Raw genomic sequence first — 27,541 nt, 5'->3', positions numbered from 1 at the left:
AGGCCTACACATAAAGGGTCAGACCTGGTGCAGCTGCGCTGATTGCTAGTCACTGATGGCTGAATCAGAACTATTCCTGAGGGAGTAGCAGGGCTGAAGTCTCCCCTCTCCTCCCTGTCTGCAGCCCCTTTACATCTGTTGCAAACCTGGGAAATGGAAGGTCTTACAACTCAGTGTTCTATTCAGAGAGTTGTCGTAAGGACTTTGAGATAGAAAGGACCCATGTCAACGTGAAATAAATGTCATTATTTTTTAAAGAACGTTAACATGGTTACTTTATTTGCCACAGTGGCTGGGAATTCTCTTTAACCTAAATCCTTCATTAGAAGACCTTAAATGGGAGCTATTTCAAAGGCTAATAAATGTCTGTGAACATGTTTGGTTGTTTTTTATTCTATTTTAGTCAGCCAAAATGTTTAATTATGCTCATTGGGAAAAAACCTGCACTGTTCTCTTCATCATCTTCTCTGTTGTGTTCTTCATTACACGGCTTATCCTGTTCCCTTTTTGGTAAGTAACATTTGTTTCAGTCACAACTTTTCTTTCATTTGTTTTTCAGAAGGAGGTTGGTTAGGGCTTGGATGAGAAGGAAAAGAATCTCTCTGGCTGGCCACTCGAGCCCCTCCTGTTGGAGGGGCTATGTTAATATGGCACTTCAGGATATGCTAACGAGGCCCTGTCATGAATATTCAATGCCTCATTAGCATAATAGCAGCCCCGCACGCTTCAAAACTGCCAGTTTCAAAATGCAGCTGCCCATCTAGCCAGTGGGCCTTTCGAAACAACCCACTGATTTCAAAAGCCCCTTATTCCTATCTGGTTTTGGGAATAAGGGTTTTTTGAAATCAGGGATCTGTTTTGAAAGGCCCCTCAGCTACACAGGTGGCTGCATTTCAAAACCCATGGTTTTGAAGCACGTACTGCTGCAGTTATGCTAAAGAGGTGCTGCATATTCATGGTAGCACCTCAATACCATATCCTGAAGTACCTTATTACCATCTCCCCTCCAAAAAGAGGGGCTAGTGTGGCCATAGCCTGTGTGTTAAGGCTTTAGAAGACGATGTGTAAATTATTTTTCAGAAGTCAAATTATTATTCATTAAAACAGTACAGGTTGAACCACTCTGGTCTGGTACCCTTGGGATCTGACTGGTGCTGGACATGAGAATTTGCCGGACAATGGGAGATCAGTACAGTCTAGCACATTACCAACACTTCCACAGCTTACTGGGCACTTAGAAGACATTCGGGGTAAATTACAGCTAAATATCAGCACAGAACACTGACAGCCAGGCCTAGTGGCTGTAAACAAACTTTATGGGACCCTGGGAAACTTGGCCACACCCATGATAAATGGTTGTCCGGCTAACTAAAATCATGATGGATTATGGAGTTTGCCAGATGATACACTTCCATATTAGAGAGGTTCAAACCCCACCTAATCTTAGCTCATTGAAATTTTTAATATTTGCACTGTCATTTGAGCTTACTGCAATGTATTTTAAAATAGTATTTTTTCTGGGACACACACTGATTATATTAATAATATGTCTGCATATTGATTACCCAACCCTTTCTTAATCCTTTTGTCATCTTCTGTATTTCCAAACAGCCCGTAGCTTTGGTCTTTCTGGTCCCCCATCCCAAATTAATTGCACAAACAGTCTCCATTCATTTTGCTTGATGGAATCTGATTTCATCACTCTTAAGTTTGGAAACAATAAGTGAAGCAACTGAAGGATATAAAAGAAAAACATACAAACAACCTAGCCATGAAATAGAAGAAGATGAGGCTCAAGACAAAATAAACACATGAATTAATCAACAAAGAGCCAAATCCTAAATTCTTTTAGAGTTTCGCTGAAATCAGTGTTTCAGGATTGGGCCTAAAGACTGGAGGGAATGAAAATGGCAGAGACAAGCTTTCGAAGAGTAATATGTGTCTTCTACCTACACCTTCCTGTTTGGAGATCAGAGGATTTTTTTTAACCAGAAGACTATTTTAATAGCCTATTGTACATTCCAGTAAAGTCAAGATTTGTTATTGAATTTTTCATTTTTACAGTTTTGAATATTTTGAGTGTATATAGTAAGGTGATTCAGCTAATCAATTTAAACCTGAAAAGTCTAAATTGCTCAGTCAATCACAGCGGGTAATGATTGTCTTTGTTTTTCAGGATTTTACATGGTACATTATATCTGTGTGCGTACTACTATCCAGAAATGGCTTTAGCGTATTTCATCTTCAATGCGCCGCTTCTAATTCTGCAAGGGCTCCATCTATACTGGGGCTATCTTGTTCTCAAAATTTTGAATAAATTCCTTTTCCTAAAGGTAAGTAACTCAGGCTTCTGCAGAAAGTTGTGGGAAATCTCAAACACTTTGAATTGTGTCTTTGATAGATGTACATACAGATTCTTACTTTACCTTCACCCATAAGGGCCACATTTTCAATTTGGCTCCAAAACAAAGGAAATATTTTTAAAAGTTGAACAGCATCCAGCAGCTCCCATTGTGACATCCATGGCCAGATTTTTATAAGAACCCAGTTCTTCATGCCCTGAGCCCTTTTGAAAACCTTCCTCCTTATTGATGCTTATTGGAAAGTCAGCTTTCTTGCAAATTTGGCCCCAAAGCAGAGCTTTTTTTTTTTTTGAAAATGTAGAACCTAATGTAAGAAATTATTACTGGCTTATGAAAATGTTCTGGTCAACCTTTTAAAAGCACGAAGAAAGGAGAGGAACCTAATCTTTCAATGTTGTATCAAGAAAAACAAGAAAACTCGCAACCAAAGGCAAAGATGAATGTCTAACTCTGAGCTCCAGTCTCTATGTCTGCTTATCCTTACCGTTTATAATCTTGGATATTAGAAAAAACCCAGATACTGCCTTGTATCATGAGACAGTAAAACCTTGTCTTTGCAACACGGAAGAGACCAACCAGACTGACTTGCCTGGGGGAAGTATGTTTGGCTAAGGTTGAACAAACATCTACTGGAAATTGCCTAGCTAAATTGGCTGATTTAAGTCACAACATGACTTACTCGAGACAGTCCTTACTATAAACTGCCTTCTATATCCAGATTGCTATTAACTGCCCAATTTTAGACTGGTATAAATTCATATAGCTCCACTGAAGCCTATAATGTTACACCAATTAAAGAACATTCACCATTTTCTAAGTTATTTATCCCTGGCTTTTTTCATTCATAGCTTTAAATATTGTTCCATGAGATGTAGACATACAAAGTATATTTTGCTGCTAAAGCGTTTCAGTCTAGAATAGAATGGATGCAAAGACAAGGATTGAACGCTGTAGGAGGGTAAGTTACATTACGCACTTTTAAAATGAAACAGAGTGGACTCAATTGTAGCACTGTCATTTTCTCCTTCCACTGACACACTTCCTTTTCAACAGAAGCTCACTTCAGCTACTTTTTGATGTTTCATTACAGAGTTCACAGTAGGTGAAATTCACCTGTCAAGAGCAGATCAACAGAAAACCAGGGTACTGTGTAAGGCTATAAACTGTATGAAACTGATAGCAAAGAGAGAAGCCGTGTGCCATTTGAATGCCTAATTCTGTGCCTATAGCTGTTGTAGTGAACTGTGCAATCCTTTCACTGTTGCCTAGTTAGGGACAAAAGCAACATTTAGGAAAAGGCTCTCGGAAGGCCTTGCTACTCTACTGAAACTAATGACTGTTCTGTGGTTCCAAATTATGTAACTTAAAAGGGTCAGCAAGCTCAGTTATCTCAAACAGTTAACAATGAGGAACATTTTAGAAGAACAGACATAATCCATTCTAATTTTTTGTATTATTTTACCAAGAAGAAAAATGCGTAAATATACCATGAATTACGCCCTGGAAATAAGCAGTCCTGTAGCACCTTAAAGACTAACAGCTTTATTAGGTCATGAGCTTTTGTAAGACCCACTTTTTCCAGAATTCCGTGCAGACACAGGTGTTAATTAAGAAAGATGCAGAAAACAAATCCCATGTAAAACATGAAAATGTAAGTGCCTGGAATGGAATACTGAGTAAAAATGACAAGTCAGAGCTGGGTGATGTAATAGGAGAGGCAATGGAGCTGGAATTGAGTTTACCGAAGTGTGGCACTCGAATGTTGTGTGCTCCTTCTGCAGGGTAGTTGAAGTAAAGGGGAAAGCGGGTGAAAAGCACAGCTTTCTATTTGCTGTTAAAATCTCCGTTCCCCACATTGGGTAGCAGCATTTTGGCACAGCTTCCCTGCTTTTCTATTGGCTGCTGCTGCAGTGGGAGGGCTCCGCTGTAATGCACTTAGAAACTACAGTGATGAGCACTGTGTTAAACTAGAGAATAGAAGAGTTCCCTGTCTGCTTAGCCACTTTTGTCTTTGGCAGGGTCAGAAGTGGTTTCTTGTAAGTAACTGCTGCCCAGGACCAGCCATCGTAAGCAATAGAAGGGTGACAAGCCACACAGTGTCACTCTGGATTCTTGATTCCTTACCCGGCCCTGTGGAAAAAAGGCTGTGTCCAACAGCACTTTTGCCATGGCAGTAGAAGCGGCACCAGTACTTTGCAGCTGAGATGACTTCAGCTGGCTTGCATGTGGAGCCTGCTTTCCACGGCAGTGGCAAACTTGGCTGTGAAGTCAGCTCAGGCCTCCAAAGATGTAAATCCAACTTTTAAAAGAATGCTGTTTGCAAGGCAGCATTGTGCTGGAAGGGGCTAATCCTTTTTTTTGTAACACGTTTGTTGTACACCTACACTGTGCCAGTAGCTGTTGCTATTTTAGTGGAGCGAACCGTCACCTGTGTGTTAGCAAAGCTTTTAGCTTCTCTGCCCATTCAGAAAACAGGTTGTTTTCAACATTCTTTAAAGCAAGAGCAATCTGCTTAGAATGGAAAAAACTAGGTCACTTTTGAACCAGGAAGAAGCTGTTGATAATAATCAACAAAATAAGGCCAGATCCTCCGTATGCCTCTTTAGTATGGACTGGATCCAGTGTTCCCTGTAAGATGAATGTTTAGTCGGCCACCCAGGAGAGATTCAAATGCCACCAAGCTGATTAGCAGAGTGCCACAGTGCACATCCCCATTTGCCTTGGTGCACACAACAAAATTTATTCCTCACAGGGAATGGAAAATATGAGAGGGAACATTGCTCCTTACTGCAGGAAAAAAAACTTCCTCTGGATTGGACTACTTAGGATATCCTGTTTTTCTACCCTGTTTTGCCAAGCCAGATTCTCCGTGGTCGCAGCCAAGGGAATAGCGTAGGGAACCAGTGCATCTTCTGATGGCCACTACTTTGCTCTGATCATCTCAAAGTAGGTGCTGCCCCCACTCCCCGCCGCTCTCCCCATAGGCCTACAACAGCAGGTTTGTCACAGCTGCTGCTCCATCACAACAGAGATCAACTCTTACTGGGTGTTTTTGTGACCTGGCATGCAGGTTCAAAACAGCACTCCAATTTGGCCTCATAGCCCCTACATTGTGACAAATGGAAAGTGGGGCCAAGGCTGTTGTTCTCTGCAGCTGCCTAGTTTAGCTGTGGGTACAGCGGCCTCTGAGTAGGTGACAGCAATATAGTCACAGCATTGTGGCAGATGGGCTACGTCTACACGTGCACGTACATCAAAATAGCTTATTTCTATGTAGCGACATCGAAATAGTCTATTTCAATGAATAACGTCTACACGTCCTCCAGGACTGGCAACGTCGACGTTCAACTTCGACGTTGGGCAGCGCAACATCGAAATAGGCGCAGCGAGGGAACGTCTACACGCCAAAGTAGCACACATCGAAATAGGGATGCCAGGCACAGCTGCAGACAGGGTCACAGGGCGGACTAGCGCTTCCGGGGCAACAGCTAGCTGCTCCCTTAAAGGGCCCCTCCCAGACACACTCAGCCTGCACAGCACGCGGTCTGAGGAGCCATAGGCGCACAGACCCCGGGCGACGCAGGCATGGACCCCCAGCAGCAGCAGCAGCAGCAGCAGCAGCAGCCAGAGGTCCACCCAGCCCTCCCGGCAGGAGCAGGGCTTGCCCTGATCCATGCCATGCGGGAGGCAGCTGAGCACCTCCTTGCTACACTGGAGGAGGAGCTGCCCCCAGGGCAGCAGGGCTCAACCCCCAACCCTGCAGCACCCCGCCCCCCCCTGCCTCACACGCCGGCGGCTGTGGAGCTACCCCACCAGCACCGACTGGTGGGAGCGGCTGGTGCTTGAGGAGTGGGACGACGACCGCTGGCTCAGGAACTTCAGGATGAGCCGGCAGACATTTATGGAGCTGTGCCAGTGGCTCACCCCTGCACGCAGGCACCAGGACACCGCCATGCGGCGTGCCCTCACAGTGCAGAAACGGGTCGGCATCGCTGTCTGGAAGCTGGCCACTCCAGACAGCTACCAATCCATGGGACAGCAGTTTGGTGTTGGCAAGGCCACCGTCGGGGCTGTCCTCATGGAGGTAAGAGAACCCACGGGGTGAGGGCAGGGCAGGGGAGGGGGGCCCGGGCAGGGCAGGGGAGGGTTGGGGAGGGCAGGGCAGGGCCACGCACACCCTGCTCACCCCTCATTGGTGCTCTCCCATGTGCTTTCCCTGCAGGTTGTGCGTGCCATCAATGCCATGCTCCTGCACAGGCTCGTGAGGCTGGGGGACGCAGATGCCACCATCGCGGCCTTTGCCACCCTGGGCTTCCCCATTTGCTTCGGGGCTCTGGATGGGACTCGCATCCCCATCCGTGCCCCGCATCACAGTGGAGGACGCTACATCAATCGCAAGGGCTACCATTCTGTGGTCCTCCAGGCCTTGGTGGACAGCCGGGGCCGTTTCCAGGACATTTACGTGGGCTGGCCTGGCAGCACCCACGACGCCCGGGTTTTCCGGAATTCGGGCCTGTGCCGCCGGCTGGAGGCGGGGACCTACATCCCCCAGCGGGAGATCCCTCTGGGGGACACCACCATGCCCTTCTGCGTCATCGCAGATGCGGCATACCTCCTCCAGCCCTGGCTCATGCACCCATACACGGGCCAGCTCTCCACTAGCCAGGAGCGCTTCAACCAGAGCCTGAACCACGTGCGCCAGGTGGTGGAGCGCTCATTTGGCCGCCTGAAAGGATGCTGGAGATGTCTCCTGACCCGCCTGGATGCGGGCCCCAACAACGTCCCCCTGATTGTGGGTGCGTGCAGCGCCCTGCACAATTTGGTGGCGAGCAAGGGGGAGGCCTTTTTCCAGGGCTGGGCTGTGGAGGCCGGCAGGGCCGACGTGCAGCCACCCGCTGCCCCCAGTCGGCAGGTGGACCCCGAAGGGACCTGGGTCCGGGAGGCCCTGCAGGCCCACTTCGATGACGAGGCCGCGGGGTGAACTCTGCCAGGCCCCCCACTGCCCACCCCTTCCTCCACCACACGCCCTGCCCCAACGCCCACACCATGGAGCACCCAACCGCACCCCCCTCCCACTTTTCCTGGACAAGTGACAGCATGCACTTGTGGCTGAACTTAAACTGCTTTTTCTTTTAGAACTTTTTTTTTAACTATAAATAAAACAAGAACAAACTATATACAACGTGTGGAACAAAAGTAATGTGTACAAATAAAACAATAGTAATAAAAAGGTTTGTTCAGTAATAAAAAGAAAACCAGGGATGATAAAGGGGAGAACTATTTACATGGGGGGACGGGGCAAACGGGGGGGCACAAATTAATGTCACAACTATATACAAGGGGGGGGGCACGTCCCGGGCCCCTCGCCCCTAAAGTCCGGCACTGGGCGTGGGCGGCCGGGAGCCCCGACGCGGCCGCAGCCCTGTCCGGGGCTGGCTGGGGGCGGGGCGGACCGGAAGATATGCCCGGCGAGTCTCAGCTGGCTCCAGGGGTCCCTCAGCGCTCCGGCCCTCGGTGGTGGGTGGCAGGGCGACGGCAGATGGGACGGCGGCGTGCGGAGCAGCTGGTGGTGCGGCGAGTGGAGCAGGCAGGGCGGGCGCTGCAGCGGCTGGCGCAGCATGGGGGGCCAGGTAGTCCACCAGGTGGTTGAAAGTCTCCATGTAGGCCCCCCATGCCTCTTGGCGCCAGGCCAGCGCCCGCTCCTGCAGGTGCAGGTGGCGTTGCTCCACCTGCAGGTGCTGCTCCGCGACCTCCAGCTGCCGACGGTGGATGGCCAGCAGCTGCGGGTCCGTCGCCGTCGGCTGGTGGTGGCGCGGGGTCCGCCGTCTAGCCCACCGTGGGGCCGGTCGGTCCTCGGCCGAGGGGCTTGCCTGGACCGATGGCCCCGGAGGGGTCTCTGGGACCACTGATGCCTCTCCGGCGCTCTCTTCCGGTCCTTCCAATGGTGCAGCTGCGGGACACAGGAGAGGAGGGGGGAAGAAGAATGGAGACAGGCGTTAGTGTGGGCCCCGAGCCGTGGCCTTTGTCCCCCCAGCCCTGTGCTGCAGGTTCCCCATCCCCGTCCCTGGGAGATGCTGCTGTGATGGATGGGGTTCAGGGGTCCCCCTGCACTGCACCCCGTCCCCTGGTGGGAGCGACTCTCACTTCACTCTGCAGGGTCTGACAGCAGGAGAGGTTTCTTAGGCCACAGATGCCCAGTTTCTCCCAGGAGTGACAGCACCAGCTGTCAGAAGAGACAGTCCTTCCAACCCGTCCTGGGGAGAAGACCCCAAGGGGTGCTCCTCTGGGGTGTAGCTTTCCCCCTCCTCAGGCTGGCTGCCTTCCAGCTCTCCCTTCCCCTAGCCTCTGCCTGGGGCCCCCGCCCTCCCCCCCCCCGATTCAAAGCCAGCTCGGCTCCTCCCTCCTCTTTGTTCAGGGCAGAGGTGTCACCTGCCAGCTGTAGCCCCAGGATCATCCTTTGCCCCTGGGAACTATTCGGCTCTTGTTGCTCATATCTAGCCTGAGTCTCCCTTTTGCACTCCCCCCGCTCCATCACATGCTGCTGCTGCTGCTGCTGCTGCTGCTGTGGGGTGTCCCACCCCCTCCTCCCGGGGGCCCCTCGAGGTTCCGCTCCCCCCTGCCCCGGGGATGGGGCATGGCACTGTCGTGCGGGGTGGGGGTGGGGCAGGGGCTGATGCACTGCTGTGGGAGACATGGCCCTGCTGTCTTTGGGGCCATGGCCATGTGAGCATGTGGGGGGCCCTGGACACATATCTATTACCCCCGCCCCTCAAGCCCAGGGGTGTACACCAGAGTGGGGTACATACCTGTCGGTCCACTCCCACGGTCCGGAGATCCCCGGGGGGTGGAGGCCCGGCTGCTGCTCCAGGATGGCAGGAGGAGGATCTGCAGCCCGGATTCTGCAGAGGAGGAGCCCCCCTCCTCCTCCTCCTCCTCCTCCTGCCGCGATGGCCCGGGGGTAGGCTCCGGGGGTGGCGGGGGCCCGGGGTGCGGGGCTTACCTCCGGGGTGGACTCTGGCTGAAGGGCCTGCTGGGGCTCGTCGGCTGAAGTATCAAGGGTGGCCAGAGGGGAGGAGGTGTGCCAGGGGCCCAGGATGTCCCTGAGCTCCCTGTAAAAGGGGCAAGTGACTGGGGCGGCCCCAGATCGGCTGGCCGCATCCTGGGCCCGGTCGTAACCCTGCTGCAGCTCCTTCACCTTACTCCTGACATGATCAGGAGTGCGGGCAGGGTGACCCCGGGCAGCCAGGCCGTCGGCCAGCCGAGCGAACGCATCCACGTTCCGCCTCTTGCTCCCCATTACCTGGAGCACCTCCTCCTCGCTCCAGAGCCCCAGCAGGTCCGGAAGCTCAGCCTCCGTCCAGGAGGGGCCCCGCTGCCGCTTGCCGGCCTGGCTGCCAGCCTGGCTGAGCTGGCTGCCCTGGCTCCCCTTGGGGGGGGTCCCCTGGGGGCGCTGCCAGGCAGCCATTAAAGGTCCTGTGCCTCCTGTGGCTGCTGAGGGACATGCAGGCTGGCCGCATGACTGGGCTGCTGCCTGCACGTTCCCTCAGCTTCCTGCACAGGAAAGGAGGGGGAGGGGACCTTTAAGGGGCCGCTCCACGCGGTCACCATTGAGCTGAGGGGCTGGAGAGAGCGTCTCTCAACCCCTCAGCTGATGGCTGCCATGGAGGACCCCGCAATTTCGATGTTGCGGGACGCGCAACGACTACACGGTCCCTACTTCGACGTTGAAAGTCGAAGTAGGGCGCTATTCCTATCCCCTCATGGGGTTAGCGGCTTCGACGTCTCGCCGCCTAACGTTGAAGTTAACTTTGAAATAGCGCCCCACGCGTGTAGCCGTGACGGGCGCTATTTCGAAGTTAGTGCCACTACAAAGTAGCGTGCACGTGTAGACACGGCTTTAGTGTTTACACATTCCTTACACAGACAAAATCCCAGTGTAGAGTTCTTTTGGATGAAGATCAAGCACAAATTAAACTAAATATAAGAACACCATATTTGGTGTGACCAGTGGTCCATTGAGGTCCAGTATCCTGTCTCAGACAGTGGCCAGCACCAGAACTTCAGGAGCAGTGTACAGAAGCGGGCAGTTTTGAACAGCTTAACCTCTAGCTTCCCTTCCTGGCTTCTGGCAATCAGAATTTTATGGCCACCCTGAGCATGGGGTTGCATCTCTGAATAAGGGCACATCCATACTTACCCATGAATCAATGCTCTGGAGGTCGATCTTCCAGGGTTCAATTTTGTGCATGTAGTAGGAATGTGCTAAATTGAATGTTGAGGGTGTTCCCATCAACTCCAGTACCCGTCACAGTCATGAGGAATAAGGAAATCCATAGGAGAGTTTCTCCCATCAACTTCCTGCTGTGGGGATGACACCAAAGTTCAAATCAAGGTACATTGACTCCAGCTGTGCAATTAATATAGCTTGAGTTGTGTGTTTTAATTTGAACTTATTCCCTACTGTAGACCTGGCCTTAGATTAAACCTCTTTGATTTCCCTCAGGAATTTTTTAGTATGGTATCCAAAGATGGGTGTGGGGAGGCTGGTGTGCTGGTAATTAGCATATCTTTCTTGTAGATTTTCAAATTACCTAGTGTTTGCATCTGAGTCAGCTACGGTTTTCCTGAGCTTTCCATTATGCAAGAGTTAACTCCGAATTGGCCCCCTTTACTTTGGAGCCAAGCTTTTTTTAATAGTTTAAAGAGAAGAAGCCAGCCAGCCAGGTCAGAGGGAGCCTCATTTTCCCCAATAAAGGGAAATGGGTTCCTATTTTGCCTTTCTCTAGTTGGCACTCTTTCCTGTTCTGTGAAACAAGTCTAGTTAAGACCCAAGACCTGTGTGCAGGTTTCATCTTATAGGATTGCCAAATTTACCTGCAAGGGAAAAGAAGGAAAATGTAAGCAGTAAGACTGATTGCAGGTCCAAGTGGTGTTCTCCATGGCTCTGGGTGACGGTCTATTACTAATTCATACACCCATCTCAGAAAATAAGAGTGATGCTTGCATGTTGTATTTCCCTGTGGAAAGCTTATTGCTAATGTGCAGGATACTCAGCTGATACTCAGGTCTGTACTGCCCACCTGCCTCCCTGACAGCATATTATCCTTGCCATGGCTCCATACCATGATGCTCCACAAATTGTTTGATTTGAAAGGTGTTTGACTCCCCATCAGTGTCAGAACCTATAAAAACCTACATGGGGGAAAATTTCTGATAGTTGAGGGATCTTTATCTAGTGCACAAAAGCATAAAAAAAATCCCAAGGTTGAAACATGAAGCAAGGGAGAGTCTGACTGGAAATAAACCATAATTTTTTTCCCCACAGTGAAGGTAAGTAACCATTGGAATAATTTGCCTAGGGATGTGGCAGATTCTTCATCATTTGAAGTCTCCTGAGAAGGCCTGGATGTCTTTCTGAAAGATAAACTCTAAGGGCACATCTCTACTTCCAGGAAGATCAATTTGTTCAGGGTCGATCTTCCAGGGTTCAGTTTAGCATGCCTAGTGGAGTTAAATTGAAGCATCAATGTTCTACACTTGAAATATATGGACATATCTTGGACTGGGATGATTGTCAATTATGCTCTAGCAATAGCTGAGTATATGCTTTTCAGGTGCTCAGGAGGCCTGCGCCTGCTAGGGCTAAAGCTGATGGCAAAAAAGTAAGTTGCATGCATTTACTTGGAGTGCTTCCTCAAGAAATGGTCAATCAACCCTTTGAAATTTATCTGCTGTCCTTTGAAATCAGTCTGTACCTCTTTGTGATGCCAGGTATTTGCACACTAACTCTTTTCCAACTGGTGTCAGCTCATCTGTCCTGAGTTTCAGTTAATTATCTCTTTGGGAGAGCTCATTGATTCACCTGAAATCTCTATAAAACCACACTCCTCCACACCCTCTCTTTTCCTCCCCTCCCTTTCAGTGGAGGGAACTCCCCACCTCACCTTTGGAAAATGCACAAGGCTGTACATTGTGATTCTGTGACACTAATACTCTACTTCCGGTCAACCCCTCTGTCCATTTTGTCTCTGGGCTTCAGTTCTCACCTTTGACTGACAGGGAGACACAGCATTGCAATCGCTCCCTTACTCCTCACATCTGAGAAGTCCATTTTGTGTGTCCCTATTAGACACACATGAGATCAAACCCTGGAAGATCAACCCTGAGCGGGTTGATCTTCCAGGCTAGTGTAGACATAGCCTTGGTGTTTGAAGAAATAGCTATCAGTAAGCTGATGCATGGGGTATTTTTGGAATGGCAGGAGATCCTTCTTTAAGCACCTCCCTTTCTTCACCCACATCCACCTGATTACTTCTAAGCGGCTGTGCTAGGACCCAGGAGGCAAAAGGAAGATGTGTGATAGCAAGCCAACATGTCTGATTAGGAGTCTGTGTCAGTTCAGCTAGTCTGGATGGAAGAAGGCAAAAAAAGAAGAGAGCAGCCCATAATTATTCCTCTTCCTGTGAGTCTGAGAAGGGTGAAAACTAATTCCTGGCAGAAGGCTCCTGGCAGTTATAGGCCTCTGACTACGGTCTGTAAGAAGAAAAGACAGAATGAAAAAAGAAGTGTCTGCCACTGCTCGACTTTAGAAGTGGGCGAAGCGTGTGATTCCTGTCTGAGTATTGAGAACTTCAAATACGTCAGAGATCCTCATGCCGAAAATGTGGGAAAGCAAGTCAGTCAAGTAGTGTAGAACTTTGTGCTTCTCCCTCCACCGGCTCTGCAGGGTGCATCTCCCTCAGGGATCAGTCAAGGAGACCTTTCATTTTCCAGCTAATCTAGATTTAAAAGCAGCTTGTCTTCTGTGACAGGGCCAGCTTGAGACACCCATCGAGGACATTCAGGCCATGGCACAGGTTTCAGAGGAGAGAGTGTCAGAGGCTGCCAGAAGCCTCATCACCAGACAAGTTGTTTCCAAGAAAACTTTTTACCATTTGCCTCATCTTTGCTAGGACCCTCTCCTCTGAGGTAGTGATTTCCTCTCCCTGATCAGAATGGGAAGCAGTAACTCCCCAGAGGTGTGGTGCCCATCTCTGTTCACTGTCATTTGCAGTTGATCCACAAAGGATGGAATCTTCCCTCGCAACGTCTACCAGTCTTCTGGACTCTTTGGCCTGTGTTCCGTTACAGTTTCTGGTGGTGGCAAGCTGTCAACAGCAAAGGGGCCAAGTCTTCTCCAGCCAGATCACTGGAAATTTTGCAGCACGGGATGGTGTAACGTGGTTTGTCTCACTGCCACGCATCGCCTGCCGGTCTGATCAGGAATTAGCTCGGACCCTGAGTGGGGCACTCTCTTCTAGTCAGTGTTTCATCTGTCATTGCTCTCCCCTCTCTGATGTCTCTGCTGTCTGGTTCTGAACCTGGGTCATGCCGTGGACCTTGGTGTCTACTTCAGGACACTGTTCTCCAGCAGTGCCCACTATTCTGGTCTCTTGCCCGCTTCTGGGGGCATCAGCTGGCCTCAGTCTCAGGTCTGCCAACATGGCCACCTACTGCCAAGGTCTGCCTCCTCACCACAGGAGCAAGCCACATTTTATAAAGGCCGTGCTCTGTGCTTAGATGCGGTACAAGCAGAAAGTGGGGATCCAGGCCCACCCACTCTGGGTCCTGGCCCAGGGACCTCTGGTGGCAGCTATCTCCTGCCCTCCTTCACTCCCCTTTACTGTTCCTATCCCTGGGCCACTTCCCTGTGACCCTTGCACCTTCTCAGGCATAGTGTCAAGGCACACTGCCTGGCAGGTCTCAGGCTGGAGCTTCTTGCTAGCAACCCTGAACCTGCCCAGTACGGCTCTGCCCAAGCTGATTTTCTTGGTGAATCAGTCCTGCACTTCTCGGATCAGGCCCCAACTGCCACTGCTTTGCTGAGCAGCTCCTTATAAACAGTGCTGCCCCAGCAAGCCATCCTCTGATTCACTCCTTATGAGCCTTTCCCTTATTGGAGGAGTTTCCACAGGCCACTTCTGGTCTGCTCTTAACCCCTCCCTTGCCAGAGTTGGGCAACCAACCCACTACAGATGAGAATGGGCCTATCTGGTTGAGAACTGGTAGATGGATCCTGTGTACTGATGTCCAGATGAATACGGCAACTTTGAAGTACTATCCTACTTTTTCTTCCATGCAGCCTCATTCTAGTTCTTGGGAGGCCTTTGTGTTTTTGAGCTCTTTTCTTATTCCCCTTGAGCTGCTCTTATGTCCAGAAGATTTTTTTTTGCTGCATGTAGGCTATGCAGACTTCTCTGGCAATACACAGGATGATGTGTTTGAGAGTCAAGCAGTGGACAGAGGATGAGATAGGGCTGTAAGAAGAATGCCCTGTCACAGTGGTCTGCAGAATGGAAACATTGGACAGCCATTGAAAGGAATTTTTAAGTATCCGTTATTTTTAGATTAATGCAAAGAACAAACAGAAAGGAAGATTTTTCCTACCTATTGATCAGTTTCTGAGACGTTTCCCTTCATCAAGGGCTGCTGTAGCCAGTAGTTACTCTTTGGGATTCAACATGCTTTAGTTGGTTAAACCTAAGTCTCCCAGATTCCCTTTTTCCCACATGGGGTTCTTTGCTCATAGCACTACCATTAGGAATGTTAACCTTCTCTGGTTATTATTAAGTGTTATAGTGAAAAGTGTCTGGGAACTAACTTGCAGAAGCCATCCCATGACCCGTGGAGGGGAAAAAACCCATCTGCTCATTCAGTCCTCCACCAGTTGGTCATGATTGTGAACAAAGTATCAAAGAGGTATCCGTGTTAGTCTGCATCTTCGAGAACAATAAGAAGTCCTGTGGCATCTTATAGACTAACAGATATTTTGGAGCATAAGCTTTTATGGGCAAAGACCCACTTCATCACATGCATGCATGATCTGCATCTGATGAAGTGGGTCTTTGCCCAGGAAAGCTTATGCTCCAAAATATCTGTTAGTCTATAAGGTGCCACAGGACTTCTTATATCTCTCTGATTGTGAACAAACTCCATGGATTCAGGGAATTTCCCAAAAACCTGGCTTGAGGGTAGGAGAGTATCCTCTTCAGACTTTGTTTTCACAGGCCCATTGTATGGACAGTTTAGCTCACCATGATACATGTTGGAAACATTCTTATCATTCTTCTGTCAAGTTCACATCACGTTCCCATCTCCAGTCTGCCTACACTCCCTCTGAAATCTCCAGGAGGAAATGTAGCCCTTCACATCATACTGCAGCCTTCGGTCTTGTGCAGGCTTCCTGATTTGCCTATTTGTGCATCCATATAGAAAAAGCAACTACGGGATGTTCGGCCTTGGAAGACCTTCAATCTTGCAACAGACTGGCAATGTTTACCTGAAAGTTCCACCTTGTTAGCAAATGTTGAAGCAGCCGGAAAATTAACTGAGTTCCACTAACTCTTTAAAGCATTTTTTTTCCCACTTGATTATGAGGAGAGATGCTAATAATGACAATAATGCCTATCTGGAAGGTGCTTAGATACCACAGTGGTGGGATGCAACATAAGAGCCTGAAGCTGATGGCATAATGGGTAGGCTGTGAGTGAAGGATCACTGGGAGCAGCCATGATTTGGGGTGGATTTGAGGTGTTCCATTTTAAATTCCTTTCAGGAAGAAAATCCAGGAAGAGGGTAAGTTTTAACCTGCTGCTTGTTGTGTGTTAGGTGTTCACACATTTCATATACTAATTAATGTCCAAAAACCCCTAGGAAGTACTTGATCATTAGAGACAGTTTAAAAATAAATTCAAAAATAGCGAATCATTTTTCACTGTTTCAATTTTTGACCAGCTCTCAAGGCACTCTATAAACATTTGCCAACTTCAGAATGCACGTCTGAGTTAGGTATCATTATGCCATTTTACAGATGGGCGAACTAAGACAGAGTGTTTTAGGGATGAATGTTCAAGCAGTTGACCAGAGTACCAGAGCAGATGAATGAAAGGGCACATGCATTAAGATGAAGTAAACCTGCATGTTTCATTATGCCACATACAAATTTTGCAAGAAGAAATCTCAGCAGTGACCAATCCTCTTGCCTCAATCCAGAAAAATGGATGTGAATGCCCTTATGAGTATCCTTGCTTTGTCAGCTGTGTCACAAATGGGGTCATACAGACCTCTAGCAGGAAGTGCAGCAAGCCCCCATATTTGGTCTGATGTTTTCAAAGGCATTGGGTTTGACTTTGGTACTTGCTGCAGCCACTTAATGCCATTGAGAATAAAAAAATCACATCCATCGCCCTTTGCAATCTACTGAATGTAAGGTTTCCTATCCTAGTCAATTCAGCAGAAGTTTGCTTTGTTGATCCTGGAACATAAAACCACACAGCTCTCATGAATTCAATGGGGCTATGCCAGTTCTCACTAGCAGAAGATCATATAGTTCAACAGTCATGTGTGTGTTTGTCTGTTGGCATGAAACACCTCCTTTTTGGTAAATCCCTGATCTAATAATTCTCTGGATGTGAAAATTGTCATCCCAGAGAGGGGATAGATGCAGATTAAACATTTGTTTTCCAATTCAGTAATTGCTTTTCAGCTCTCAGTGTTCCTCGTGCCTTGGCGCTAGCCAACATCTTTTATTACTGCTCTTTTGGGGGGTAATTGGTTAACTCATGCGTTTTAATTTCCCATGAGACTATTTATGAAATGCTGTATTTGAGAATATATAGAGAGAGATTTATATATAGATATAGACAAATAAAATGGCTATATATTTATATATATGTCTAAATTATTATTATGACTAAGAAAGCAAACAGATACCACCACCATCACAACAAACCTTAAACTCTAACTAGCTTCTAGATCCTTCAGGGACTGGGGGATTTTTCTGATGTGTTTCCAGTTCACAGCAGATAGTTAGGACCCTATATCTGATATTTCCAAATGAACTCCCAGTGTGTCTATGCTCTGTTAAATTGAATTTTATAAAAAAAGCTTTGGGGGGATGCTGGTTGCATTTAATTTAAATAAAAGGAAATTTCTCTCTTATTCAAAAAGAGAAGATTCAGGTACATTTCCCTCTCTCCTCCCATCAGCCTGGCCAGAATATTCATTTTGCCTTTTAGAGTGGCTTTTGTTTTTTGTCCTAGTGTAATTAGTGGAACAGTGAGAGCCACAATAAAACATATAGATTTAATTTAGAATGACAAGGCACAAACTGGTTGGGTCTCCTCTACTGCTGTCTATGGAAAGCCATTCATTGCATCCATGCAATTAACATGTAAGTAAATGGAAACACCCTATTTTCAGTCCAGAGGCCCAGAATTCCACAGTGTATTTTATTGTTATCACTAATACAGAGGTTCAACCACTAGATCTATCTTGCTCCATGTGATGGTCTTCATCTCATGTCAGATTAAAACATTATATAGCGAGACCTGTGGTCTCGATGGGCTGTATTTTCATCATACAGTGATTCAGATGAAGTCGGCTATGGCAACGTGAGCTAGTTGGGATGGTTTTGATATAAGTGGTAACTAAGGTGGCTGTTTTTGCAATGATCAAACTTTGTGGGCATACAGGAGCTCTTGAATTATGTCTGTTTCCCGGAGTTGAATGGTAAGTCCCTGTATTAGGAAAATCAGAAAGAAAAACATTTCGTAAGAGGGAGGCATTTGTCATTCAAGTGATCAGATTTTTTGCTGGCTGTGAATAGTCCTGTCTTTATAGGAATTCTGTAAGAATGCTCATAACCAATGTGCGGTGTCAGGTACTCAGTGTAAATATATCTCACCCAAGTACAGGAAGTCGAAATGCCTGATAATCTGTTTTGTAGCTAATCAAGCATTCGTATAAGGAATAAAAGGGCATGTTCTGATAAAGGTTCACAACATCAAACTCTTTGGCTTAATGTAAGTTTTCGTAGTAGGGTAAAAAAATGTTCACTTTTCAAAGTGGCATCAAAATGCTTATTATATTGTTCTTTGTTTCCCTGCCAACTGTGGATTTAAATTTGGAATAATTCAATAAGCAGTGGGACATTATGACTCACTCAGTACCTCCTGGGCTTTTGACATTCTCGTAAAGCCATGTATGCTCCAGTGCAACATTTAAGTAATGGATTTCAAGACATAACCAAGAGATTTTATTGAAACTACGGAGAACCTGATTAACTGAAAACAATGATTTATTTCTTCTGAGCAGTCAAGGTACTGCAGCTCCAGCTGCTGATATGTTGTGCTGAATGGTAATACACTTATTCAGACCCCATCGTGCCCAGGTACATATGTATGCATGCACCTTTGTTTTCTAAGGCACAAAAGACAAAGCAAAATAATGGTGTTTTGTTTTTGCTTGTTACCAATATCGTTTATTTACAGTTTTATCTATTTTAGGTGGGGGGTGTATTTCCTATGGTTACCTTCTTCAGATATTTTAAAATGTATCTGAATAGTTTTCTTTGGGTAGCAGACTTAATACTGACTCTCCAGCCAAAGGTGGCCCCTTATGCTTTTGAGAATGAGGTACCTGGTTTGGAAGGAAGACCTAGAGACTATCAAGAAGCTGTGGTCCCTTAGGTTTGGTCTTGGGCCTTGTCTTCACACACAAGTGGCATCACTTTACATATACTGTACTACAGTTGAAGCAGAATCACCCTTTAGTGTGTCTGTAGTTATACCAATATAAAAGTGCTTATGCTGTGTTAGCTTATTCCCACAGGGGAAGGGAAAGAACCCTACTGGAACAAGACACCTTTTTATCAGTATAACTCTGACCACACTAGGACTTTTACTAGTGTAACAGCTTGGGTAAAAGATCACACATACTCTCAATCTGCCAACAGAGCAGTCTTGGGCCTGTCACCTCTACCGCACTGAATGAGCCTTATCTCTGATCCCTTACAGGAGTGAATGTCTTTTGGAGGGCAAGCCAAGCCCTGAAGTGCAGTTCTGCAGTCATTGGCCCATGTGCTGGGCACACTCTGCCCATGCTATCCTTTGCTGACATGGCAGGAGCTGCTTTCTGCACTCATACAACCACTTCTTTCTTTCCTCTTCTCTGGACTTACAAACCTGCGTTACCATACTGTCTATTCTAGCAAAGGCACTTTAGGAATAGGAGATTCCTTGCACCTCCTCCCTTGATCTAGTGTCTGCCTGAATTTGGTTCTAATGTTCTCAAGGGGCCTTGTCATCAGCACTAGGCAGAATGCAGAACCATGAACTCAGCCAGGAGGTAAAGACTATCTAGTGCTCACCTGCACTTTTGGAGCCAAATTCATGGTTGTTTTAAATGGGGCAGGTCCCCTGGCTTCTGCAGAATTCCACCCTTTTCCACCAGCAATGAATTTGGAATCTGCTCACCTCTTCAATTCTGCTCTGCCTGCTCCCATTAAAGTCTCCTGGGAGTTATGCCATTGGCTTCAGAGGTAGTATTATAGTATTTTATATTCTCAGATCTTTTATTCAGTTTTTATCTGCTTTGGGGTGGAGCATCTCAGCGAGCTCAGAATGCCTTTGCTCTTCTCAGTCCTCTGACGATCAACTTGTGTAGAACATTGGTCAGGATAAGAGTAATCCCAGTTACTGGATAAAGATAGGCTGGAGTTGGAATCTTAATATGTCACATGAATTAAAAGCAGAACTTCTCTTCCAGCTTCTCAGTTCTGTTCACTTCCGGGCCATATAAATCACCTGACTTTTGCCTTGAAAGGCTGCCAAGACCAGTCAGTTTTCTTTCTTCCTCATGCCGTCGTTTTCATGTTTCTAAATCGGATCTGGATTAGGGTAACTGTATAAGATCGAAGGGTGGGGCTGTGGTAGTTTGCGACATGGTTAGGTTCTGTTGAACACAGATTGCCTCTCTACTGTGGACGACGTACTTTTCAGCTGTTCTCAGAACTCTTCTTAGAGGTTTGACGCTTTGATGGTAAGGCTCCATTCTTGATCTGGTGCCAGTATTACTATGACAGTTTTGTCGCCTTGCTCACTGCTTTGGCATTGTCTTCCCCTTTGCCTTTGCATCTAACACTTTGACTATTGGATAGCAGATACTGGGGTCAAATCCTAGGGCTCATACTCAAGCAAAACTGCCATTGGCTTTGGTCGAAGAGGACCGGGATGAAGAGTGCTGCTCTGGGTACCACAGCATCTAGAAGTACACTGCCTGTGGAGGCTAGGAGTTGGCAGGGGTGTGCTTATCAGCTGCATGCGCTGCACTTTGATTACAGATCTGACCTGATTTATTTTAATCAAACACAACTTACTGGAATCATTATAATGGCAACTAGATGAAATTCTCTGATCTGTGTTATACAGATGATCTTATACTATGTGATTTTATAGTCCCTTCTGACCTTCAAATCTATGAAATTAAGAAACACCCTTCTTAAAAAATCAAGAGGATTTTTGTTTTGTTTTGTTTGTATTTTGGTAGGTTGAGGGGTTTTGGGAGGTGGATGCTCTTTTTCTTTCCATTTAGAAGGCGAATTAGTCATGTTTCTGTCACGGGCATGAATTGGGAGTGACTCCACTGAAGTCAGTAGAGTCACACCAGTGCAAGTTTAGTGTAATCAGGCCCTTTGTGTCTGTCCAGCCCTTCCTTGTTCTTTTCATAGGTTTGGGTGCTAGCAGTCTGCGTGGCATAAAATGCAACAACAATAAAGAGGTAAGGAGCCAAAACTGGCTTCAGAAATACGGTTCATTTAACTAAAAGAGCCAGATTGAGCAGCAGGTGGAAGGGTTAAACAAAAGGGAAAAGATTATAGAAATTTGCAGCTTTGGCCTCACTACAAATGACTCTCTTGGAGGCTTTATAGTATTAGTGTGCTTCTCAGAAACTTTGAAACCATTCACCCATTTAGAAAGATTAAATTGTTTAGTCATCCAGAACATAAAATATACGTCTGTTCCCCCAAAACGCCCTATAGAAAATCCAGCCAATACTATGAAACAAAAGCACTAGGAATGAACAGTGACCTACACTCTTACAGCTACAATTTACCAGCTGTTCAATTTTTGAGTGCGTCATAATCAATCATAGTACAGTGGAGACATTTTCTTTTGAGTTGGAAAACACAAGTGTAATATACGATGTGCTGGGGTCAGATAAAGTATTGTGGAAGTGAAGCAGCCAAAGCCTCGGAACTGTTACATTATCTGTCATCCTTAAAGGGTCAAAGTTAAAATAAGCACAAACTCATTTCATGATATCTAAGAGCAAAGTTAAAATAAGCACAAACTCAATTCATGATATCTGAGAGCTTCATAATAGTCCACTGTAAACAGTTTGAGTGCAAAATTGTTTTCTAGTTACGGAAGGAGTTATGACGGCTTAAATTCTGCCTGTCTTAACTTCCTGTGCGTTCCAATTGCTTGAACAATTCTTCTGTACTACAGAGAGTATTTCCAGAGTTAGGGCTTTTGAAGTGCTATCAGTTTTTTCAGAAACCATTTGTCTGATTTCAAAGATGCAAAGAGGAAGAGCTAGATCCATTTCAGTGTTAAAATGTAAGTTTATGCCTTTGCAGTTTGCTTCCAAGGTCATAAACCTTTCCTCAACTGAACTGGCTTATTCTGTAACCCATGGTGACTGGTGAGGGGAGATTCCAGGGGGCAGGGGAGGACAGACACTGAAGGTGAGTGCAGTCAGAGTAAGCTGGCTGCAGAGCTGGGAGAAGAACCTATGCTCCCTTATAAGGAGTAAGAGTTAGTGTTGGAGTAGATATATCTTGCATTCAGCAACTTCCACCTCAAGGCATTCCAGAGCAGACCGCAAGATAGGACAGTTTAATGGGGTAGATGGGCAAGGGAAGTACTAGTATAATGAAGGTCAGAAATCAATGGGCATTCAAATGTGGGGGTGATATATCTTTGGTCAAGCATGCCAGGACCAACGAAAAGTGGTGTGAGATTGTTCATATCTATATCCATTAGCAAAGGCTAGAAAATAAGACAGAACATATCATAATGCTGCTATCTATGTATCCATGGGTACGACCACACCTTGAATATGCTATGCAGTTCTGATCATCCCATCTCAAAAAAGGGATGTGTTAGCATTGGAGAAGGTACAGAGAAGGGGAACAAATATGATTAAGGGTCTGCAACAGTTTTGTAAAAAGAAAGGGTCTTTTCAGCTTGGAAAAGAAACAGCTAAGAAGGGCTATGATAGAGGTCTATAAAATTGTGAACGGGATGAAGAAAGTGAATAAGGGAGTGTGATTAACTCTAATAGCAAAAGAAGCAGAGGTCATTCAAAGAAATGATTGGCATCAGGTTTAAAACAAAAGGATGCATTAATTCACACAATCCACAGTCACTCTGTGGAACTCATTGCCAAAGGATGTTGGGAAGACCAAAACTGTAACATGTCTCAAAAATACATTAGAGAAGTTCTTGAAGGATAGGTTCATCAATCCTATTGGCCAGGCTGGTCAGAGATACACGCCCATGCATAACCTCTGAATGCCAGAAGCTGAGAGTGGACAATAGGGGTTGGATCACTCAGTGATTGTCTGTTCTGTTAATACCTTCTGAACATCTGGCACACTGGATACTGGGCTAGGGGGAACACTAGTCTGAGCCAGTGTGGCTGTTCTTAGAGAAGACCAGACCCTTGTTTGTAATATTTCTTTCAGAAGATCCCATACTCAGAAAACTCCATGGAGTTTAGCTGCTTTGGAAGGATGAAGTCATGAGCTGAAGAGTTAGAGTGATAGGGTAACCACCTGTCCAGTATTTAAAGATGTCTGTTATCTGTGGGTCAGAGCTTTTTATAATTATATGCTTACGAAAAGACCAATATGCTGTGGATGAATGTATCCTTCTGTACAATAACGAAACTCCTAATAAAAAAGTATCCCACTGTGACCAAGTCATCATTTGTTTTGGGAAAATTATGTGTGCAGAATACAAGAACACAAAAACAGCCACACTGGGTCAGACTAAAGGTTCATCTAGCTCAGTGTCCTGTCTTCCAACAGTAGCCAATGCCAGGTATCCAAGAGGGAGTGAACAGAACGCATGATCTTTGCGTGATCCCTCTCCTGTTACCCATTTCCAGCCTCTGACAAATAAAGGCTAGGACACCATTCCTACCCATCCTGACTAATAAGTATTGATAGACCCATCTTCCATGGATTTATCTAGTTCCTTTTGAACCCTGATAAAGTATTGGTCTTCACAACATCCTCCGGCAAGGAGTTCTACAGGTTGACTATGTGCTGTGTGAGGAAAAACTTCCTTGTGTTTGTTTTAAACCTGCCACCTATTAATTTCATTTGGTAACTTCTAGTTCTTATATTATGGGAACAAATAAGTAACTTTCTGTATTCACTTTCTCCATATCTATCATGATTTTATAGATCTCTATTATATCCGCACGCACACCCCTCCCCCCACCCAGTACTTGGTCTCCTCTTTTTTAAGCTGAAAAGTCCCAGACTTTTTAATTTCTCTTCATATGGCACCCATTCCAAACCCCTCATCATTTTTGCTGCCCTTTTCTGAACCTTTTCCAATGTAGATATATCTTTTTTGGGAGGAGGTGACCACATCCATATGAAAGATGTGGGTGTACCATGGATTTATATAGAGGCAATAAGATAGTCTGTGTTTTGTTCTCTATCCTTTCTTTTTCTAATGATTCCTAAGATTCTGTTTGTTTTTTTTGACTACTGATGTACATTGAGTGGATGTTTTCAGAGGGCAATCCACAATGACTTCAAGATCTCAAGTGTTATGGCTAAATTAATCCTCATCATTTTGATTGTATAGTTGGTCTTATTTTTTCAATGTGCATTAATTACTTTGCATTTGTCAACATTAAAATTCATTTGCCATTTTGTTGCCCAATTGCCTAGATTTGTGATATCTTTTGAAGCTCTTCAGTCTGCTTGTTCCTACCTATCTTGAGCAATTTAGTATCATCTGCAAATTTTGCCACCTCACTGTTTAACTCTTTCTCCTTCACCATTTATAAACAGGTTAAATAGGATTGGTCCCAAGACAGACCCTTTCAGGATACCGCTAGTTACCGCTCTCCATTCTGAAAACTGATTGTTTATTCTGACCTTTGTTTCCTATCTTTTAACCAAAACAAAAAGCAGTCCAGTAGCACTTTAACAAAATAGTTTATTAGATGATGAGCTTTTGTGGGACAGACCCCACTATCTTTTAATCTGTTATCGGTCCAAGAGAGGACCTTCCCTCTTATCCCATGACTACTTACTTTATGTTAGAAGAGCCTTTGGTGAGAGACCTTGTCAAAGGTTTTCCGGAAATCCAAGCACAGTAGGTGGGGAGGGATAGCTCAGTGGTCTGAGCATTGGCTTGCTAAATGTGGGGTTGTGAGCTCAATCCTTGAGGAGGCCATTTAAGGATTGGGGCAAATAGATGCCAGGAATGGTGCTTGGTGCTGCCAAGAGGGTAGGGGACCAGACTAGATAACCTCCCAAGGTCCCTTCCAGTTCCAGGAGATGCATATCTCCAACTATGTTATATCATCTGGATCTCCCTTGTCCACATGCTTGCTGAACTCCTCAAATAACTCTAGCAGATTCATAAGGGATAATTCCCCTTTACAGAAACAATTACAACTTTCTCTCAATAAATTATGTCCATTTACATGTCTGACAATTCTATTATTTACTATAGTTTCAACTAATTTCCCCAGTATTGATGTTAGACTTACCAGTCTGCCTATGGAGTGGTCCATCCAAGTCCCTGATTCAAGCAATAGGTCCATGTGTAGCCAAGCACTGAACTACATGCCTAACTTCAAGCATCTTGCTTAAGTCCCATTTGCATTCAGTGTTTGCATAAGGAGGTGCTTAAAATTAAGTATGAGCCCAAGTACAGTCTTTTGCCTAAGATGACCCATCCTCTAGCATCTCCAAACCACATTCTCCTTTAGCATTCAGCTATAGGAGCCTTATCAAAAGCCTGTTGATATCCGTGGAGCCTTTCCACTGAGTTCAGTGGGATTTGGATCAGGCCCTATATCCTGATCTGATCAGAATTTGTTTCTTAACTTTTTCCAGGGGCAACAATTAATCCCAGAAAACCTTTCTGCCTTTGACCATGCATACAAAACACAGCACTAACAGGAAGTAGCAGAGGTGATCCTAATGAGATGAAACTTCGTAAACTGTGTGTGTGGGAAAGGTTGTTCTCCTTTTACTCTAACTGATGACATGCCAAGTTTATTCTACAGTATTTACACTGAGATTTGTTTGTTTTGGTATCCTTTACATGTTGTTCAGGAAAAGAAAAAGAAGAACCCCAGGAAGTTTATACTTTGTGATGTGGCCAGTGGAAGTTATGCATTAGCTTTTTTTTCCTAGTCTGATATGATTTCATTGAAACTTAATATATAAAGGGTATGTAGGATTGCAGTTGGATATGTTATTACTGCAATGGTCATTTATTCCTACACATGAATGTACTGCTGTTGGACAATGCTGGGCTAACACTCCTTGGGAGTGAAACCATTAGTTATTCACACAGCGAGTACATCATGGGCACAAACCATGAAATGTTCCCTCTTAGTGCACCTCGTCTCTGACCTGGGTGGACCAACTGTGGAACTGGTGTCTACTGGCTATGGCTACACTACAGAGGTATTTTGAAATAAGATATGAGAATACTTATTTTGAAATAGCACAGCTACCCACAAAATGCAGTTTGAAATAGCATTTCCAGACACACAATGCCAGTTTGAAATAGTGCCATTGGGCGCCCTTATGCCTGGTTTCAAAATAGCATCATTCCATATCTTAATAGTGCCTATTTCAAAATAGGCATTATTCCTCCTGCAATGAGGGTTGCCAATTTTGAAATAGCACACCCGCTGTTTCAAATTTATTTATTGCATGGTGGAGAGGCTAGCAAAGTTATTTCAAAATAATAGCTGTTATCTCTAACTCTGTAGTGTAGACATAGCCATGAAGTCCACCTCTGATGACTTTCGGTGTTTCTTGTGAGACCCATCTGCTCACACAGGCTTTTGCTGATGAGGGTAGAACACAGAGCTCGCAGGTGGTATCAAGTGGGCATCCTGCTGTTTCTGGTGTCTTAGTATAAATGGTATTGATAGATAAGGACATTTATTGATTGGTGTTTCCAAAGCCACCGAGTGGAGTCAAATAACCAGTTTGCACGAAAATAAATAAGAATCGTTTGTTCAAATGCCATACTCTGCTTTTGAAAATCTCAGCGGTTATCTTTATTGCCCTGCCAAATGCAAACCTATTCTTCATCTAACAGCCAGTGTAATACATGTTGTTCGTGACAGTAAGCATTTGAATGCCATGATACTGCTTTCTTCTTCTGCCCAGGACTTGAAGGATGACCGGAGTGATGAGGAAGAGGAAGACTCCCTCACTGATAATGAAGAGAGCACAAAGAATGGCAACAAGAATGGCTGTGGCTTGAGCGGACATCAGCGCTTAAACAACAGTCATTAGATCCAAGTTTGTGCCACCTCCTGCTGTGTCATTTGCTGTGTCCTTAACCCAACCTAAAGTATAGCTCTTAAAGTCAACAGGCTTATGAGAGTCTGTGATTGATATATTGCTGGTTACTGGACCTGGAGGGAAGCCCAATTTAGAAGGGGATGGAAAAAACCTGCTTACCATGGCAAAACATGTTCATGACCCACGTTTGGAATTTTTACATACAAGCATGTGAAAAACATACCTAGACTCTGTAAGTCACTGTTAAAATGCTCAAGAAGCACAAAACTATCTCAGAACACTTAAAATCGAATGGATTGCAAATTGAGAAAAAACAGGCAACTTTATCCAATAATTATGGTGGCATTTTCGTATATTTTTAGACACTTACAGCTGATGTGAACCCACTAAAGATCAGAATTGTTCTATGCAAGAGAAATCCATGACACTGGAATATAGTGTCTGTCATTTTGTGCATTCTGTTTGTATCTTTGCCATTAGCACTAAGCTGTTGCTAGCTTTGCTCAGCCACATGGGGATTAGAGCAAATTCACAAGCAAGTAAGCTGTAGGGTTATTATTCTAATTTATTGTTTGCACCTCCCTGAAATTCCTCCCTCACTTAAAGAAGCACTTGTTAGTCCTTGCTCAAAAAAAAAAAATCAGTTCTTTGAAATGGTGAATAATCTTTCCAAATATCACCCATCTCAGATCTTCTGTTGTAGGGGATGATTTGGGCCCTCTTGTTGTAGAGACAACTTCTGGCCATGTGGTTCTGCAGCCCTTGAAGTGCA

The 27,541-nt window shown here is 45.6% G+C and overlaps 1 protein-coding gene across 1 annotated transcript in view; it reads left to right on the top strand.

The window, feature by feature from the left end:
- CERS3 (ceramide synthase 3) overlaps positions 1-27,313 on the top strand; it is a 42,969-nt gene extending 15,656 nt beyond the window's left edge. The window contains exons 8-11 of the mRNA XM_075006838.1: positions 404-510; positions 2,177-2,333; positions 11,978-12,025; positions 26,632-27,313. Of these exons, the coding sequence (XP_074862939.1) occupies positions 404-510; positions 2,177-2,333; positions 11,978-12,025; positions 26,632-26,760 (441 nt within the window). The 3' untranslated portion in view covers positions 26,761-27,313. The remainder of the gene's footprint in view (positions 1-403; positions 511-2,176; positions 2,334-11,977; positions 12,026-26,631) is intronic.
- Positions 27,314-27,541: the final 228 nt, after the last annotated feature.

Source organism: Carettochelys insculpta, chromosome 12, assembly GCF_033958435.1.
Source record: "Carettochelys insculpta isolate YL-2023 chromosome 12, ASM3395843v1, whole genome shotgun sequence".
NCBI classification, from domain to species: Eukaryota; Metazoa; Chordata; order Testudines; family Carettochelyidae; genus Carettochelys; species Carettochelys insculpta.
Note: the sequence above shows the minus strand (reverse complement) of the source record. Positions and strands in the feature narration are given on the sequence as shown.